Source organism: Erpetoichthys calabaricus, chromosome 1 (genome assembly GCF_900747795.2).
Source record: "Erpetoichthys calabaricus chromosome 1, fErpCal1.3, whole genome shotgun sequence".
In the NCBI taxonomy this organism is placed as follows: Eukaryota; Metazoa; Chordata; class Cladistia; order Polypteriformes; family Polypteridae; genus Erpetoichthys; species Erpetoichthys calabaricus.
Genome location: NC_041394.2, coordinates 340,901,970 through 340,921,792, shown reverse-complemented (window position 1 = coordinate 340,921,792; position 19,823 = coordinate 340,901,970). Strand labels below are relative to the sequence as shown.

At 42.2% G+C, this 19,823-nt stretch overlaps 1 protein-coding gene across 1 annotated transcript in view; it reads left to right on the top strand.

Annotated features, from left to right (window-relative positions):
• The window catches only part of LOC114668325 (zinc finger protein 616-like), a 65,190-nt gene extending 45,984 nt beyond the window's left edge, over window positions 1-19,206 (top strand). Inside the window, exon 5 of the mRNA XM_051934004.1 lies at window positions 11,746-19,206. Coding sequence (XP_051789964.1) covers window positions 11,746-13,202 — 1,457 coding nt within the window. The 3' untranslated portion in view covers window positions 13,203-19,206. The remainder of the gene's footprint in view (window positions 1-11,745) is intronic.
• Window positions 19,207-19,823: the final 617 nt, after the last annotated feature.

Here is a 19,823-nt window from a genome sequence, read left to right as displayed (position 1 = left end):
TTGCAGCTCTGCATATAGGCATTGAGGTTGCTCCTGGTGTGACTGGCATGTGGCTCTGTTATTTGCAACATATTTGCCTAACAGGTGCCCAATCATTTTTAAAGTAGTGATATGTGATTGACTTGTATGATTTTGCTGCCCTGGATGTCCAGCAGTCACAAGTTAGGGCTACTCAATCCGCTGACTTGAGAGATGTGGCGATGCTTTGCTTCAGAAATATTAAAGCTTAGGAACATTAACTCATTTGCTTTCTGGTAGGTATAGCATACCCCAGTTCCAAAACCTGTATCATTTGTTGAAAGCCCTCATTTTCAACAATAGGGTTTCTTATATTTACAGATAACAACCGGTATAGATTCTGTTATTTTTTGGGCACGAGGCAAATTAAATGGAAGCTTGGAGCAAAACACTGTCTCCAGTGTTAGATTGTTTAGGCGCTGCTCGCCTGAGATTAAGTTAATGGGTGACATTGGGATGAATGAATTCTCAAATTTGTTGTGTTACAACAATACTTCTGAGTTGTACAGCTTACATATGGCTTTGCTTTTATCCAGTTATACTGTACTGAGGCACTCTTTGAATCCATAGCAAGTCCACACATCTCATTTAAATGTCAAAGGTGCTGATTTCAGTTGAGGAGGACACAGTTATTTTATGTGAAGTAGTAAAGTGCTTTTTTCCACAGGAAGTCTTAACAGGCACATTAACAACATCTACTGGACCAGACACCAAAAATTAAGATAAGCAAAAATCTACATATAGTAATTGAGCAGGGTAGAGATTTATAAAATATCAATATTGAATCATTTAAATGAAAAATAATGATTAATCGGAAAATCAATATATATATATTTTTTTTACATTTTCTTCTTCTTCTTTCTGCTTCTCCCGTTAGGGGTTGCCACAGCGGATCATCTTTTTCCATATCTTTCTGTCCTCTGCATTTTGTTCTGTCACACCCATCACCTGCATGTCCTCTCTCAGCACATCCATAAACCTTCTCTTAGGCCTTCCTCTTTTTGCCTTGCCTGGCAGCTCTATCCTTAGCATCCTTTTCCCAATATACTCAGCATCTCTCCTCTGCACATGTCCAAACCAACTCAATCTTGCCTCTCTGACTTTGTCTCCTAACCATCCAACCTGAGCTGACCCTCTAATGTCCTCAATTCTTATCCTATCCATCCTCATCACACCCAATGCAAATCTTAGCATGTTTAACTGTGTCACCTCCAGCTCTGTCTCCTGCTTTCTGGTCAGTGCCACCTTCTCCAACCCATATAACATAGCTGGTCTCACTACCGTCCTGTAGACCTTCCCTTTCACTCTTGTTGATACCCGTCTGTCACAAATCACTCCTGACACTCTTCTCCACCCATTCCACCCTGCCTGCACTCTCTTCTTCGCCTCTGTTCCACAATCTCCATTACTCTGTACTGTTGATCCCAAGTATTTAAACTCATCCACCTTCACCAACTCTACTCCCTGCATCCTCACCATTCCACTGACCTCCCTGTCATTTACACACAAGTATTCTGTCTTGTTCCTACTGACCTTCATTCCTCTCCTCTCTACAGCATATCTGCACCTCTTCAGGGTCTCCTCAACCTGCTCCTCACTCTCGCTACAGATCACAGTGTCATCAGCAAACATCATACTCCATGGGGACTCCTGTATAATCTCGTCTGTTTTTACATTTTATTGAAATGATTAAAATCAAATAACATTCCATACAAGCAAGTCAAGTTTTACAAAACTAGGTTTGAAACAAATCAACCCCCACCCATGTAATCAATATTTGTACCCAGGCCTACAAGATATACTAAAAAGCCCTGTGGCTGACCAAAAAAAGCAGTGGCATCGAATGACATAATTTAAATGTTGTTTATTTTCAATGGATAATTTGAGTTATAATATTCATAATGAACATTTAAGATTAATTTAAATAAAAATTCAACAACATCATATTTGCTAAAAAAAAAGAGTGCTTCAGAATCTTTCTTTGGGATTTTGTTTCTCATTGATTGTTAATTTCATGAACTCCCAGTTCAAACACTCCTCTACACTTCATCCTTAGTTGCCTCATTTAGCAAGCGTGACTTGCCTTAATCTTCTTAGGTGGAACAAAACCGGCTGAAATAAGGCCATCGTCTTGCTGTATTTGAGACGGTGACAGTAGTAAAATGGTTACCAGGACTTTACCGGCTCCGATGAGCCAGAAGGACTAGTAGTGTTGATTAACTAGTTAAATACATACAGTGAGTTGTTACAAGGTGCAATGTTAAAAATAAAAAATAGTCCGAACACGAAACAAAACCTTACACAAGACATTTCTCATCCATCCATCTATTTTGTAACCCACTATATCCTAACACAGGGTCACGGGGGGTCTGCTGGAGCCAATCCCAGCCAATATAGGGTGCAAGGCAGGAAACAAACCTGGGGCAGGGTGCCAGCCCACTGCAGGGCACACACACACACCCACACACCAAGCACACACTAGAGACATTTTAGAATCGCCAATGCACCTAACCTGCATGTCTTTGGACTGTGGGAGGAATCCCATGCAGACATGGGGAGAACATGCAAACTCCACACAGGGAGGACCCGGGAAGTGAACCCAGGTCTCCTAACTGCGAGGCAGCAGCGCTACCACTGCGCAACCATGCCGCCAGATATTTTTCAATTAATGCTTATTTCCAGTTAGAACCAGTTTTTAAATTTGGTAAAAGTGCCTTTTGCTTACCTGCTCGTGGTCTCCATCTCAGCAGGCTTGCTGCTGTTTGCAGTCGGTTGGTGGGCAGTTTTTCATCCTTTCGCTTGAGTGTCTTCTTACTCAACTTTTTGCTGTAAAAAGCCAGTAAGCAACTGAATCCACACATGCAAGAGAAGCGAAACAGGAAAGGTGTATTCGCTAGGAATGTGAGAAATGTACTTTAAGTTTGTTTGTGTGATATAGTAAGTGACTAGGGGGCTCCGCCCCCTGCTCGCTTCGCTCGCCAACCCCTGGCGTTGGGACATGAGAAAGAGTCAGATGTATGAATTAGATATAGAATAGTGTGCAGCTTTGGATGATGCCCATAGAAATAACAAATAGAGTGTTTGTCATATATTAATGTTTTATTGGAATATTTCTTTGTATACAACATTAGCAGTAAAGATGGTGTCTTGTCCTTGAATGAGTCTTCCTTGGCATGGATTATTTATAATTTTAACTTTAACGTCAGATGAACGGCGAACACGTGAGAAGGCAACATAAAGTTGTCCATGTCCAAAAACGGGTTCAGAGAGGTAGATGCCAACCTTGTCCATGGTTTGTCCTTGTGATTTGTTGATGGTCATGGCAAATGCAGGTTTAATGGGGAACTGTCGGCGTTTCAATGTAAAAGGTAATTCTAGCTCAGAACTTGTAAGGTCAATTCTAGGAATGAGAACAGTATTGTTAGCATGTGATCCTGTAAGAACTGTCGCTTGAATAACATTGCGTGTCATGGTGTTGACGACTAACCGTGTGCCATTGCATAAACCCTGTTTTGTGTTAAGGTTTCTTAATAGCATGATTATTGTTCCATTTTTAAGGGCAAGGTCGTGTTGTGGTAATCCGGCAGGGTTAATAGTGTTCAAATATTCTAAGGGGAAATTTATATGTTCATTGTCGTCATCAGAGTCAACTTTGTCTGAGCTTAGAAAGATCTGTGTCTCTCCAGGAAGTAATGAAATGACTTGGTTATTAATGTGATTAACATTAATATTTTTTGGACATAATATAGTGCGTTGTGTTAACAGGGGTATTTGGTCTAATGTGATTGCTGTTCCAAATATCTCTTTTACTAAGTCGTCTGAGATAAAGGATTGTGGAATGGAAATAATATCTGGGTGAAGTCCATCTGTATTTGTGAGTGTACCATTTCCCAGTTGTATTAGCCAACTGTTATATTCTGGATCTGGACATCGCATGTTTTGTACCAACTGTATTGTTTTAAAGCAATGCCAATTGTCTGCGTATTTTAAGGTGGACTGAACAATAGCTGAGCGCATGGCATGTGGAACAATAGCTAAGCATTGTCTAAAATCTCCTCCTAATAAAAGAACTTTTCCTCCAAAGGGAATATTATTATTCATCAACGTTTGTAGAAGTTTATCAATGGTGTTGAGTAAGTGACTGGATGCCATTGTACATTCATCAATAATTATCAGTTTTGCAAGACGGATGTCTCGGGCATTGCTACTGTGAATGTTCATAGTGGATACTGATGTCTCTGTGATTGGGACCGGTATTTTGAATATTGAGTGACATGTACAACCATTTATTAACAGATTTGCTGCCACTCCGGAGGATCGCAGTCACTGTTAATATGTTTCCTTTTCTGCAGTTGAACGGTTAATAGTGCTTTATTGTAAGGAGATCCACCTATGCTGACACCTATGCTGTCTAGTGTGAAGGTGTTGACGTTCACTTTAGAATATGTGGCTTTGGGTGTCACTTCTTATGGATGTGTGTGTGTGTGTGTGGGGGGGGGGGGTGGTGAGGATTGTTGTTGCGCGAGCGTCTTCTTTCTTTTTGTGTTCCTGTGTCTTGTTTGAATCCCCCTCTTTGTGTGTGTCCCGTCCGTTGCTTGTAGGGTCTGTGGGGTGGGCTTCGCTCGCCAACCCCTGGTGTTGGGAATGACAAAGAGCGTGATGTATGAATGAGATATAGAATAGTGTGACGGTGTAGATGATGCAAATAGAAATCAAACAATAAAGTGTGTGGCACAGTGTAAAGGTTTATTTGAAAATTTCTTTGTACACGCCGTTTAAGTGTAAAAGGTAATTCCAGCTCAGAACTTGTAAGGTCATTTAAGATGGTTATTGTTGTGATCAGAGTCAAGTTTGTCAGAGCTTAGAAAGAGTTGTGTCTCTCCAGGAAGTAATGGAATGACTTGGGTATTTATGTTTTCCACATTAATATTTTTTGGACATAATATAGTGCGTTGTGTTAAAAGGGGCATTTGGTCTAATGAGATTGCTGTTCCAAATATCTCTGTAACTAAGTCGTCGCAGATAAAGGCTTGAGGAATTGTAATAATATGTGGCTGAAGTCCATCTGTATTGGTGAGTGTACCATCTCTCAGTTGTAATAAGCAATTGTTATGATCTGGTTCTGGACATCGTATCTTTTTTACTAACTGTATCTTTTGAAAGTAATGCCAATTGTCTGCGTATTTTAAGGTGCACTGAACAATAGCTGAGTGCATGGCATCTGGAAGAATAGCTAATCACTGTCTAAAATCTCCTCCTCATAAAAGTACCTTTCCTCCAAATCGAATATTATTATTCATAAACGTTTGTAGAAGTTTATGAATGGTGTTGAGTAAGTGACTTCATGTCATTGAACATTCATCAATAAACAACATTTTTTCAAGACGGATGTCACGTGCAGTGCCACCGTTAATGTTCATAGTGGATACCGATTTGTAGGATCTAATGCAGTTGATAAAGATTTAACTTTCAGGTACATCGTCAGTTATAAGCTTCTGTAGATATTCAGTATATGAATGTAAAGAAGGCAGTCTAATTTGACCCTTTTGACAACAACGTGTAAATGTATAACTTGTATTGCCAGTTGTTTCTTCAGGGAAGTGAACTGAATGACAATGATTGCAAATGACATTCATTAATCCGAATGAATTTTCCTGGTGTATGTTTTCCTTGTGCCGTTTGAGAGGCGCGTTGTTGCATGTGTAGTATTTGGGACGTGGTGTTTTGGAGCTGTAATCGATTTGCCTGTGCTGTGTGAGAAGCCCGTTGTAGCCTTCGCTGCCATTAACGTATGTCTGAGATGGGAGGTGTTTTGTTTTGAATCCGTGCCTGTTGCGATGCAACACTTTGATTGATAGTTTGCGTCATGTGGATCTAGGATGTAGATTTGTGCATATTTGCGTTGTTGATTTGTTTCAGGGTGCACTGTTCCAATGCGATGCAGTATTTGTGCACATATGCGAAAGCAGTATGGGCCATTGCCTTTTGGTGGCCTGATATTTACTAAAAGCACATGAACTATTGTAGTATCTAATGCAGTTCATAAAGTTTTTACTTTTAGGTACATCGTTAGTTAGAAGCTTTAGTTGAGCTTTGCGTTTTTAGAGTCGAGACATTTTTTCTTATGGATGTGTGGGGGGGATCGTTGTTGCGCGAGCGTTTTGTTTCTTTTTGTGTTCCTGTGTCTTGTTTGAATCCCCCTCTTTGTGTGTGTCCCATCCCTTGCTTGTAGGGTCTGTAGGGTGGTTTTGTGTTCTTTTTTTTTGTCTTCCATGGGCTTGTTGAATCCCCCTCTTGGTGTGTGTCCCGTCCCGTGCCTGTAGGGTGGCGGGGGTATGGTCGTGCCTTGCTATTGTGCGCTCATCTGTTCTTTTTTTTTTGTTGTGTTTAGTTTCGTGTGCAATGTGTTTCGTGCTTTCCCCTCGTTTGAGTACTCTGTAATGTTTTTTTTTCCTTATTTTGGTGCTTGTTGAGCCTCATTTTTGTGACTCCTTTCTGTATGTGCTCACTCCTGTTTTCTGTGCTCTTGTCGGACTCTTTTTGCGCCTGCGTCCCTCGCGGACCCTCATCCGCCTCTCTCGCCCTCTTTTGTCCGCCTTTCTCGGGTCCTCAGCCAACTCTCGCGGACTGTTTGTTGCGCCGGCGCAGTACGTCTTTTTGCAGCTACGGCCCATGGCCGGATGTGCCTGCGTCCATCATCCGGTTTAGCATTCTCGGTTAGCAATATGGATCACACAAGGAAATGGATTTCCCATTTTTGTCAGAGTGGTACAGATCCATTGCCTTACAGCAAGTGGAGTGGAAGTGGTTAAAAAACACCCATGCCTTTAGTTCAGGGCCGTCTGTGGTGAGTGTAGGTGTCCCTATTGTGCTGTTGGCCATTTTAAAAGGGTATTTCAAACTTGTTTTGCCAGGGTGCCTGCTAGTTTTTGGAACTGCTTCACCACTGGTTTGTAATATATATAATATGTATATTATGATGGACAGCTATGTCCATTACCTGGCTGGGATGCCAACTGGAATGAAGAACTGAGGGAGAGTGCATTTGCGATGCACTGCCACCCCTGGGACGCTAGAGGCCAGCCCTCCTGGGCAGCAGTGGCACCACAGATTCCTACAGGACAGTTGGGAGTTGGAGTTTGATACAGCCCTGTTGGGTTCCTTGGGTGCTGCAGAGCCTTACCTTGAACTTCCATCACACCTGGGAGTTTTTCCATGTAACGCTAAATGAGCCACCTGGAGCATTCCCAGGAGCAACATTAGAGGGGCTGGAGTTGGGAGAAGCTGGACGAAGCTTGCCGGGAGAGGAGTGGAGGTGGAGAAAGACAGAGACGAAGAGAAGAAAAGGACTGTGCTTTGGTGCTTATTTGTACCGTGCTGTGCTCTGGGGAGCGAGGAAAAAGCACTTCCCGGCACTGAAATTAAACTGTGCGTGCTGCATTTGTGTCTCTGCCTGTCTGTGTTGGGTTAGGACAGATTACACTACCAGGGTGTGTACAGTTGCTGTGGAAGTAACCCCCAAGGAAGACAGGAATAGTTCAATCAATCAGTCTTTATTCAGTCACAGAGGAGTACATGGATTCATGCTTTGCAAAGCAGAAGAGCAAAGTTTTCCTGTTTCAATCGGCTTTTAAGATTCATTTTCCTCCTTCACCCTTACTTATGAAACAGCATCTAAGCATTTCATCAATTCGGCCAACCGTTTCTTTTTTGTGTACGTGTCAAGAGGGCACCCAAAGAAGGAAAGGTCATTTTCCCTGTGTCTACCAGACGCATTCCTAAAAAAGGAAGTTACCCAAGTTCAGCTTACTTCACCTTATCTTATGACCGACGCCTGTATGAATAACCTGCTGTTATAATAACACAGCTTTTAATCCATAGTAGCTTGCATGCAGTTACATTTTCTTTCACACTGCCCTAACCCCCGACACAGACAGGCAGAGACACAAATGCAGTGTGCACATTTTTATTTCATTAATATATAATATATATATATATATATATATATATATATACACACTAGCTGTGTAAGCCCATGCTATAAAAAGCCCGGGCTTCTGGAAGCTATTGAAATCGTCAGAAAAAAGAATGAAATGTAGAGACGTCAGGTAATTGAAAGGAACTACTTTGGGCATTTCTCTCCTAGGAGGTTTCGTTTTGCCAAATTGCTGGCCCCGCTTGTGCATTAGCGGCCAAGTGACTGTCTTTCTTCAGAGGTTTTGTCTTCCCAACCTGCTCGCCTTGCTTGTGTGTTAGTGGTGAGAAGAAAAGTAAAAGGGACACCGTTTTGCCGATGTTAGCGGCTAAGCGACGTTGTCTTTCTTCTGAAGTTTTGTTTTGCCGACATGCTGGCCCCGCTTGTGTCATTAGTGGCTAAGCGACTTTTCTGTTTCCTCAGAGGTGGAGCCCTTACCCTGACTCCACCTCTCACTTCCATCTCTGATGTTGTCCCACTAGCCCAGTTAAGTAGGCACTCATGATATTATTTTAATTGTCCCTGCAGGCTTTACATTCGATGTCGTACACCTTAAAAAACTTCATGGTAAATGACATTCCGTATTTATACCTTGTCCCCATACGGGGATCGAACCTCGGATGTCAGCGCCTGAAGAAAATGCCTCTGACACTGAGCCATTTATTTGACAGGGTGAAGAGCAGAGCATTGCATTCTTAGGCCAGACAGACAGACAGACAGACAGACAGACAGACAGACAGACAGACAGACAGACAGACAGACACACACATACACACACTTCCACGCATAGACATTTACATACAAGATATATACTGATAGATACTGTATATGTGTGTATATATATATATATATATATATATATATATATATATATACAAATATTTTTTGGGGGGTTGCTACAGAGCCACTTGATCAGTTATCAGAAATTTTTTTTCTTCTTATTTGGCAGAATTGGACTATTTAATTTTATGGAATCCTTGCCAGTAACTGCAAATGTTGAAAGTTGTATTTATTCATTTAATTTTTCCTCTCTTTCTGAGATGACTATTGTTGTCTTTGCTGGGTTGTCCTTTTGGGAGTATTTTCATCAGTCAAGAATACGTCAATGTAGCGTAATATTTTTTTATTGACTATTACCTTTTTGTTGAACCTTTTCTTGTTGAACTTTTTTATTTTCTCACCCACGACTACTGGATTGTGCAATAGATTCAGGCTGCGAACCCCCACAGCTCTACTCCATTGAGGCGGTTGTTGCTTTATATTATACATCAGTGATAACACCTGGTTACATTATGGTTAAGATTGGGTTGGGGGGAGGAGTTAAGTAAACCATGTGACAAAAACCTGCAATCCAATTGGTTGTCCAGCGAAGCTACTGAATCGCTGAGCTGCGGAGGTCTGCAGCTGGACCGATTGTGACTGTTCCTACCATAAACATCTATGTCTTCATTTTAGAACTACCTTGTGCCACATCATTGTTTGGGGGTATCTTGAGTACCGTCCAGTTACAAACCAATAACGGGCATGGACTCATGTCAGCGTCTCGTGACAGAGGCTTATTGAGTAAGTATGCTTCATTGAATACAACTAAGGTGACATAATTATAAACATGAACACGCTTGATTTGTCTCATAGCTGTCTACTTTGTTTTGTGGATGGAAAAGAAGTAACACTTCGAGCCCATAAAAGACCTGCCACAGTGCACACTCATAGCGCAAGCTCTTGTGTAACTGACACTACCTTTCAGAGGAGACCCAAATAACTCCACTCATCCTGGTTTTTCTCAATTTGTATTTTTTCTCTCAAACCACTGCAGCTTCTCTTGGCCTTTCCATTAATTTGTCACTTTTGTCCATTGGTCTGTTTTGCTTTGGTAATTTAAGTAAGGCATTTTGATACATGTTTTTAGAGTCAAGTGGCTTTAGCCTAATTGCAGATAAATCATTAAAGCTACATTTTACAGGATTTGCATGACATTCTGTTCAATACCCTGTTAACTGAAGTTTATCACTTTTCTCTATTAATCAAATTAAAACAGTATATATTTTAACTCTTTTAGGGCTAATTTTTTTTTTGTTTCTTTTCTCCCAGGGCTGAATATTTTTCAAAAAACTAACATTTTTTAAAAAAGAACACAAAGCAATTGTTTAACATATCAAATCAACAAAAAATATTTACTTTTGACAAATGTTACTGTCTTGCATGTTGTATGAACCTGCATACTCTATGATTTCACATACATTTTACACAGCAAAGTCTGATCTCGCTCAAAGCAGCCAATTTCAGTCATTGCCACATTGCACTCCTTACAATACGTGTTGCTTTGGTGCCTATTTTTCAATTGTCTGTTGCTGCATTTTCTCACATATATTGTTAGTGTGTACTGTAGAGAGACAAGTCACCCATTTGCCATCGTGCCATGCCACTGCCACCAAGTTTTCTGCCTGCATGAAAACCGTATTGTCACCTCTTTTCATCTTCTGAAACTTTATGAACTTTATGTATGGCATTATAGCCTGGCTCACCCCATGGGATTTGCTTCTGTTTATTACAGAAGTGAATAAAACTTTGCAGCAGCACGTACCTAGGCCACCAGGGGACAAAACACGTTTGGACCAATGCTCCCTGAAGTTATATCACCAGTTCTGTCCCATCTCTATTTGTAATGCCACAGCGCGCTTTATCTCATCTTTCGTTGTGGGTTTCCACTTTGAAAAACGAGAATAAGATGCAAACGCAGCCCGCGATTCAAAAAAAATCTCTGCCTACCTGTTTGTATCATCTGACAGTAGCTGAAAAGCAGCATCAGGAGAGAGCAGCCTGAAGTACAGCAACTGGTGATCTGTCGTGTCCAACAGCAAGCCATGCCGTCTTGTAAACTCCGGTAGCCAGATCGGCTCTCAACGGATCAATGTCTGTGTATTTATCCCATGCGAACCTTGCCGTAGATGCATCGGCTGCGCGAAGGCACTCAACTGGCAGCAGATCCGCTGGTGCGGCATCGGCTGGTGTCTGATCAGCTGATGCCTGCTTCTCACTCTCTTGCTCAATCTCCTGATCACTGCCAATAAAATCCGATTCTGAAAAATCAAGAGTCCGACTCCGCGATAATGCGCAAAACATCGTCTGCCGAGTGTTTTCTTTTCTGCACTTGCTTCGCTGCCTTTTCACATGTCGGTGCCATCTTGCCATTGTTTACATTTCGCAACTCACGCACACGCAAGGTTTAGTTGCCGAGTCAACGAGTCTAGCATTCCTCCAAGCACAGAGGGAATGCCTGTGACGTGACAGTGAGATTTGTCGCCATTAACAGCTGATTGTTGCCCCCTATCCCTGGATGTCGACTTTTGTTGACATTAGCCTTCAACCCCTCCTGTCGACAAAAGTCGACATCCGCCCTAAAAGAGTTAAATAATTTTTTAAGAGATGGATGACAAAATACTGATGCACTTTTAGATAAAATGTGACCAGTAATCTTACCAATTGGACGTTTTGTGCGTGATCTGTTTAGTTTACTGTTTCAACTTCTTGGCTCCAGTGCTTGCACTCATGTGGTGAATAGTTGTAATACAGAAGGGAAAATGATCAAGATGAGTATCTTTCCATGTGCAACTCAAGTTTTACAATTGATTGTGGTTTAAAGGGTTGTTCCTAATTTCAGCCAGCATGTATTGTATGATGTAACTTAATGTGAATAATAAGGCAGTGGACTGAAAAATAAGCTTTTATTGTTTCTTTTAACCTTCATACAGGAAACAAACCTCACTGCTGTTCAGAATGTGGGAATCGCTTCTCTTTTTGGTCTGAGCTTCTGAAACACACTAGAATTCACACAAAAGAGAAGCTGTATTGCTGTGATGAATGTGACAAACGATTCTATGACAGGAGCCATCTTCAGGACCACAAAAGAATTCACACTGGAGAGAAGCCATTTTGCTGTTCTGAATGTGGCAAAAAATTCTTTCGCAGGAGTACTCTTCAAAGACACATTGTAATTCACACAGGAGAGAAGCCGTATCGCTGTAATGAATGTGGCATGCAATTCTCCCATCGCAACAACCTTCAGAGCCATACAAGAATTCACACAGGGGATAAGACATTTTGCTGTAATGAATGTGGCATGCAGTTCTCGCATCGCAGCAGCCTTCAGAGACACACAAGAATTCACACAGGAGAGAAGCCATTTTGCTGTTCTGAATGTGGCAAACGATTCTGTCGCATGAGTAGTCTTCAAAGACACAATGTAATTCACACAGGAGAGAAGCCGTATCGCTGTAATGAATGTGGAATGCAATTCTCCAATCGCAGCAACCTTCTGAGACACACAAGAATTCACACTGGGGATAAGCCACATTGCTGTAACGAATGTGGCAAAGCATTTGTACGAATGCGTGATCTTCAGCGACACGCAAAATTTCACACAAGAGAGAAGCCATATTGCTGTAATGAATGTGGCAAAGCATTTGTACGAATGCGCGGTCTTCAGCGACACGCACAAATTCACACAGGAGACAAGCCTTATTGTTGTAATGAATATGGCAGACAATTTTCAGAAAACAGCCACACCAGTATTCACACTGGAATCTCCTATCTTCAGAGTCACACAGAGGAAAAAGCATATTCCTGTAATGAATTTGAAAGACAGTTGAAACATGTGATCAACTTTCAAACTTGTGAACAAGTTCATGCTGCAAAGAAGCCATACTGCTGTTCTGAATGTGATAAACAGTTCATTAACAAACAAATTTTTGAAACCCACTCAAAAACTCATGTAGATGCAAAGACATTTTCTTGTTCTGAATGTGGAAAACAATTCTCTGGTGATAGCTGTTTTCAGAGACACAAAAGAAGTCACACAAGGAAGAGGCCATATGCTTGTTCTCAATGTGGAAAACGATTTGCTGACAAGTGCGATCTTTTGAGACATGGAAGAATTCACACCGGAGAGAAGCCATTTTGCTGTAATGAATGTGGTAAACAGTTTTCACAAATGTACTCTCTTCAGAGACACACAAGAATTCACACGGGAGAGAAGCCGTATAGCTGTAGTGAATGTGGCAGACAATTCTCTGACAAGAGCCATTTTCAGAGTCACTTGAGAATTCACACTGGAGAGAAGCCGTATTGCTGTTTGGAATGTGGCAGACGTTTTACACGATTGAGCTATTGTCGGAGACACAGTAAAATTCACGCAAAAGAGAAGAAGTAAGCAAACCTAGCCATTGTTGAGAATTAAAGTATGGAAAGTAGTTTTGCCATGATGAAGTTTGGTGTACATCTTATATAACAAAGCCCACCATGTGAAGGTACTGATCAAGACTTGAGTAGTTAGTTAGTGTGACAAGAATTGACAAGAGACATCAAAAAGGTTTGGGGCAGCCACCCGTAAAATATAGCCCTGCCTGCAAATGGCTGTGTTTTTTGGTGAGTTGTGTTCAGGTTCAAGTCCAAAACAGAAATGATTCAAATGTGTAAAGATGGCAGCTTTAAAGGTCGAGACAGGAAGTGATATCATTGTGACCGGAAGTGATGTCATCGTTGGCACTGGAAGTGACATCGTTGTTGCCGGAACCGGAAGCAATGTCATCATGGGTGCCGCAACACAATGGGATTTCCCGTGAATGGTCTGCAGAGGATTGCAAGAGAAAGTCAGTGCATCTCGCCACCCCCCTGGTCTGGCATGGAATTATCGCAATTCTGCCTCCCATTCGCACATGTGTGACAGTAGGTAACTTTTGACACCCCCCTTTTTTTTTTTTGCTACATACAGACCCATCAAAGATTTGGTACATTTCTCCTGTTAAAATAAACACTGTACAGGATCATGTCACAATCCTAGCTATTAGTTTAACCCAGTAAGTTCTGAACAGTTAACAATTTAAAACCAAAAATAAATACTGATGATACCTAGGAATATTTAAATTCTTGGGGTTGGTATGCCAAGACAAACACTTGAGAGTCCCTTGTATAGATCTAATCCAACTAAACCCCACCATGTTAAGGTGCTGATCAAAACCTGAATAGTTAGATAGATACTTTATTAATCCCAATGGGAAATTCACATTCTTCAGCAGCAGCATACTGATACAATAAATAATATTAAATTAAAGAATGATAATAATGCAGGTGAAAAACAGACAATAACTATGTATAATGTTAAATGTTAACGTTTACCCCCCCCGGATGGAATTAAAGAGTCGTATAGTTTGGGGGAGGAACGATCTCCTCAATCTGTCAGTGGAGCAAGACAGTGACAGCAGTCTGTCGCTGAAGCTGCTCTTCTGTCTGGAGATGATACTATTAAGTGGATGCAGTGGATTCTCCATAATTGATAGGAGCCTGCTGAGCGCCCTTCGCTCTGCCACAGATGTTAAACTGTCCAGGTGACATTTGACCCTTTCCTCTCTGTTCCCATTCCTCAGGACTTTATTAGCCCCAAGAGAGGAAGTAACCACATCAAGCCATTGTTGGCAATTACAGTGCATCCGGAAAGTATTCACAGCGCATCACTTTTCCCTCATTTTGTTATGTTACAGCCTTATTCCTAAATGGAGTAAATTCATTTTTTTCCTCAGAATTTTACACAACACCCCATAATGACAACGTGAAAAAAGTTTACTTGAGGTTTTTGCAAATTTATTAAAAATAAAAAAATGGAGAAATCCCATGTACATAAGTATTCACAGCTTTTGCTCAATACTTTGTCGATGCACCTTTGGCAGCAATTACAGCCTCAAGTCTTTTTGAATATGATGCCACAAGCTTGGCACACCTATCCTTGGCCAGTTTCGCCCATTCCTCTTTGCAGCACCTCTCAAGCTCCATCAGGTTGGATGGGAAGCGTCGGTGCACAGCCATTTTAAGATCTCTCCAGAGATGTTCAATCAGATTCAAGTCTGGGCTCTGGCTGGGCCACTCAAGGACATTCACAGAGTTGTCCTGAAGCCACTCCTTTGATATCTTGGCTGTGTGCTTAGGGTCATTGTCCTGCTGAAAGATGAACCGTCGCCCCAGTCTGAGGTCAAGAGCGCTCTTGAGCAGGTTTTCATCCAGGATGTCTCTGTACATTGCTGCAGTCATCTTTCCCTTTATCCTGACTAGTCTCCCAGTCCCTGCTGCTGAAAAACATCCCCACAGCATGATGCTGCCACCACCATGCTTCACTGTAGGGATGGTGCCAGGTTTCCTCCAAACGTGACGCCTGGCATTCACACCAAAGAGTTCAATCTTTGTCTCATCAGACCAGAGAATTTTCTTTCCCATGGTCTGAGGGTCCTTCAGGTGCCTTTTGGCAAACTCCAGGCGGGCTGCCATGTGCCTTTTACTAAGGAGTGGCTTCCGTCTGGCTACTCTACCATACAGGCCTGATTGGTGGATTGCTGCAGAGATGGTTGTCCTTCTGGAAGGTTCTCCTCTCTCCACAGAGGACCTCTGGAGCTCTGACAGAGTGACCATCGGGTTCTTGGTCACCTCCCTGACTAAGGCCCCTCTCTCCCGATCGCTCAGTTTAGATGGCTGGCCAGCTCTAGGAAGAGTCCTGGTGATTTCGAACTTCTTCCACTTATGGATGATGGAGGCCACTGTGCTCATTGGGACCTTCAAAGCAGCAGAAATTTTTCTGTAACCTTCCCCAAATTTGTGCCTCGAGACAATCCTGTCTCGGAGGTCTACAGACAATTCCTTTGACTTCATGCTTGGTTTGTGCTCTGACATGAACTCTCAACTGTGGGACCTTACATAGACAGGTGTGTGCCTTTCCAAATCATGTCCAATCAACTGAATTTACCACAGGTGGACTCCAATTAAGCTGCAGAAACATCTCAAGGATGATCAGGGGAAACAGGCTGCACCTGAGCTCAATTTTGAGCTTCATGGCAAAGGCTGTGAATATTTATGTACATGTGCTTTCTCAATTTTTTTATTTTTAATAAATTTGCAAAAATCTCAAACTTTTTTCACATTGTCTTTATGGGGCGTTGTGTGTAGAATTCTGAGGAAAAAAATTAATTTAATCCATTTTGGAATAAGGCTGTAACATAAAAAAAGGTGGAAAGAGTGATGCGCTGTGAATACTTTCCAGATGCACTGTAAACCATGAGAAAAGCACACCTGAACTGTCAAAGTAAGGTTCACTCCTGCAAGCTCACCAAGAACATTTGGAGAAGTACACCTGGAAAGAACCCCTGGTTCCAAATGTGGCAGACGGTTCTCACAAACCCGGATATCTTGTGGGCCACAAAAGAAGTCACATTGGGTGTTGCCTCCAGAAGCCCTTGTGGAGAACATTAGAGGGGAAAGAAGGAGGAAGAAGACAAAATTTACCTGCCTAACTTCTCAAGTCTTTGAGTACCTTAACATGTTGGGTTTAATTGGATAATTAGATAAACTGTATTAATCTCATGGGGAAATCCAGATCCATACAGCAGCAGAACCGTAAAAAACAAGGCTACAGACTCGCAGGACAATTAATAGTCAATCTATCAACATAAATAATTTAAATGTATATTGTGCAAATATTTCAAAATGAACTTAACAAATATGTCAGGTGAAAGAATTGAATTGCCTGATAGCACAGGGCAGAAAAGACCCCCAGAGGCGCTGCTTAGCACAACGTGGTGAAATAAGCCTGTGGCTAAAAGTGCTTCAGGAGAGTGCCTCCTGCAGGTGATGGAGGGGATTTTCATGATGGCATCCTCATCCTCTTTTCTACAACAGCTTCCCATGTGTCCGGGGTTCACCCTGTGATGTTGCAGGTTTTCCTGATAAGTTTGCTCAGGCGTTGTGCTTCTTTTGAGCTCAGATTGCTTCTCCAGGACACTGCAGCATAGAACACCACACTAGCTACTATGGATTGGTAGAACATTTCCAGCAGCTTGCTGCACACATCAAAAGCCCCGAGTCTCCTTAGCAAGCCCAGTCTGCTCTGGTCCTTCTTGTCCAGCACCAATTTGTTGTTCATATGGACCCCCAGGTACTTGTAGCTCTGCACTTTTTCGACATCCTCCCCCTGAATGCTGACTGGTCTCAGAGGCTTCTTGGCATGTCGGACATCCACCACCAACACTTCTGTCTTACTGATGTTTAGTTGCAGGCTGTTTTCCCTGCACCACAAGACAAAGTCCTCTACCACCTTCTGTACTCTGACTCACCTCCATTATGAATGCAGCCTATGATGGACGAGTCATCTGACATTTTCTGCAGATGGCAAGCACTGGTATTGTGCTGGAAGTCTGTTGTGTAGAGGATAGACAGGAAGGGAGACTGGACAGTTCCTTGAGGTGCTCCACTCATACACACCATCATTTCTGACACACAGGCCCTCAGCATCACAAACTGCCGTCTGTTGGTCGGGTGGTCCATGATTCAAGAGACTGAGGGGACATCAAAATTCAAAAGCCTTGAGCTTTTTCCTCAGCTGATGAGGCAGAATGGTGTTAAAAGCACTGGAAAAGTCAAAGAACATGATCCTGACTGTGGTGCGAGCTTGGTTCTGGTGGGAGTAGGTCCGGTGGAGCATGGAGCTCAGCATCCTCCACACCTATATGTGTCTGATAGGCAAACTGCAGAGGATCATGATGTTCTGAAACCAGGGGTCTTAGCTGTGTCAGCTAGAGGGCTTAAATAATAGTAGTACCATGCCAGACCAGGGGATGGTGAGCTAGACACTAACTTTATCTGTCCTCTGCAGACTATCCTTGGGAAATCCCATTAGGTACAGGCGCCATAGATGACATCACTTCCAGTCCCGGCACCATAGATGACATCACTTCCGGTACCAGTGCCAAAGATGATAACACTTCCGGTACTGGTGTTCTGACTGATGTCACTTCCGGTTTTGGTCCAGATGACGTCACATCTGGTCACGGCCTTTAAAGCTGTCATTTTTCCAAGCTCAAATCAGTTCTGTTTTGGAATCCAACCTGTAAACAACTCTACAAAAATAACCATTTTGCAGCCAAGGTATAATATACAGGTGGCTGCCCCAAACCTTTTTGAGGTCTGTGGACTGTTATTGTGACAGTGGCGTAGTCAGAAACAGAAATGATGTCATCTATGGCGCCGGTACCTAATGGGATTTCCCAAGGATAGTCTGCAGAGGACGGAGAGAGAGAGAGAGTGCAGGTTGCCATCCCCTTGTCTGACATGGTACTACTATTATTTAAGCTTGCTAGCTGCCTCCCATGCACATGTGCGTGTCAGCTGTTTTAGGACCACCTTCTCAAAGGTCTTCAGACCAGTTGCTTATACTTCATACATCATGAAGTCCTTGGGAACACCAGAATGCCCTGTCTTTAGCATTGGGGGCCACACAGGGTGCTTTTGACAGCTGGGGAACCTTCTGCAAATTTAGGAAGAGGGAGAACAGATGCTGATGGACCCCACAGACCTGATTTATATAAGAGCTGTAACCGGGGTTTTCAGCCTTTTGTCATGGCATACCAACCCCAAGAATGTAGATATTTCTCAGTACCAGTATAGAATTTAGATATTCTGAGGTGCCAGTAGTTTATATTTGTTTAAAACTGTTAAGTCTTGAACTGTTATTGGGTAAAACTAATAGCGAAGTTTTTAACAGTGGGATTGTGTGATATCAAGAGTAAGGTACCAAATCTGCTTTATTTTGAAATGATGGGTCTACATGCAGCAAAACGCTCTTTACCTAACATTGCTGTGCTTAACGTCTGGTAAAGCACTGGAACTGCCTGATTCTTTGTTGATTGCAATTTTGATATGTAATGTGTTTAAAAATGTGTTGACTCTAAACGAGACCACTCCATCTGGGTGTTTACTTTGCAGTGCACCGGGGTTCTGACTGGAACTGTTAGATCAGAACCGAACAGCAAATGAGTAGCCGTTGAGTGGTCGACGTCCTCCCAGCTTTTGACTGTAACACTGATAACGGAATCCACTCTCATCCTTTTCATTGTTCCTCATCACTGCAGGTTGATGTTACCTCTCCATTTATCTTCCTACATCTGTCCGTAATCAAATTGTGTAATTTTATTCATGGCTTCTTCTTCCTCTGCTTGTAGAACTTTGACTTTCAAACATGTATCTGTTGTTTGGTGTTTGATATTAGTTTGTATCCCATGTTATTAATGTCATCTTTGCTTTTATTTCTATTGTATTACTTTTTAATATTTGCGAAGGGCTGTCAGTGTGGGAACGGTGCTACATAAATAAAATGTCACTGTCTTCTGGTTTTTCTTCTTCTTCTTACAGTCACGCTCAGAACGCGTACGCGCACACATCCTGGCTGCCACGCGTGCCCAGCGTTCATTTGACGCATCCTTTGAGCACATCCTCAGAAATTAACATGATGTGTGCATGAGTTGCAGTACCAGCAAAAAGTCAGGGGGCGCAGTGTGATAAAGTCGGAATGTGACACAAGAATCTCTGTTTACTATCTTCATGTGACAGAAAGCCGCTTTGAAGATCCTACAGGATCGATGTGCCTGCTTTGATGTTTGATGTGGTGAAGTAAAATGCCGACATACAAATGTATTCATGGTGCTTTTATATTCAAGCGTCGCATATTCCCCATCATAATGACACGATAAATTTTTAAAGTCTTGTTTACCATCTTCTGTGCTGTCTGTTTCTTTCTTTTCAGACTGTACGGCAGCGTATTTGAGCCACAGCAAAAATATTAAGGACATGGCTTAAATCTCGAAATATCCACCACTGATATTTTCATAACGAGAACTAGAACTAAAAATATTGTTTTTCGTTTTACAAGAGCGAGAACTGAAATTAAGGCAAACAGAGAAACTAAAACTAAATCTTCTTCTTCTTTCTGCTGCTCCCGTTAGGGGTTGCCACAGCGGAT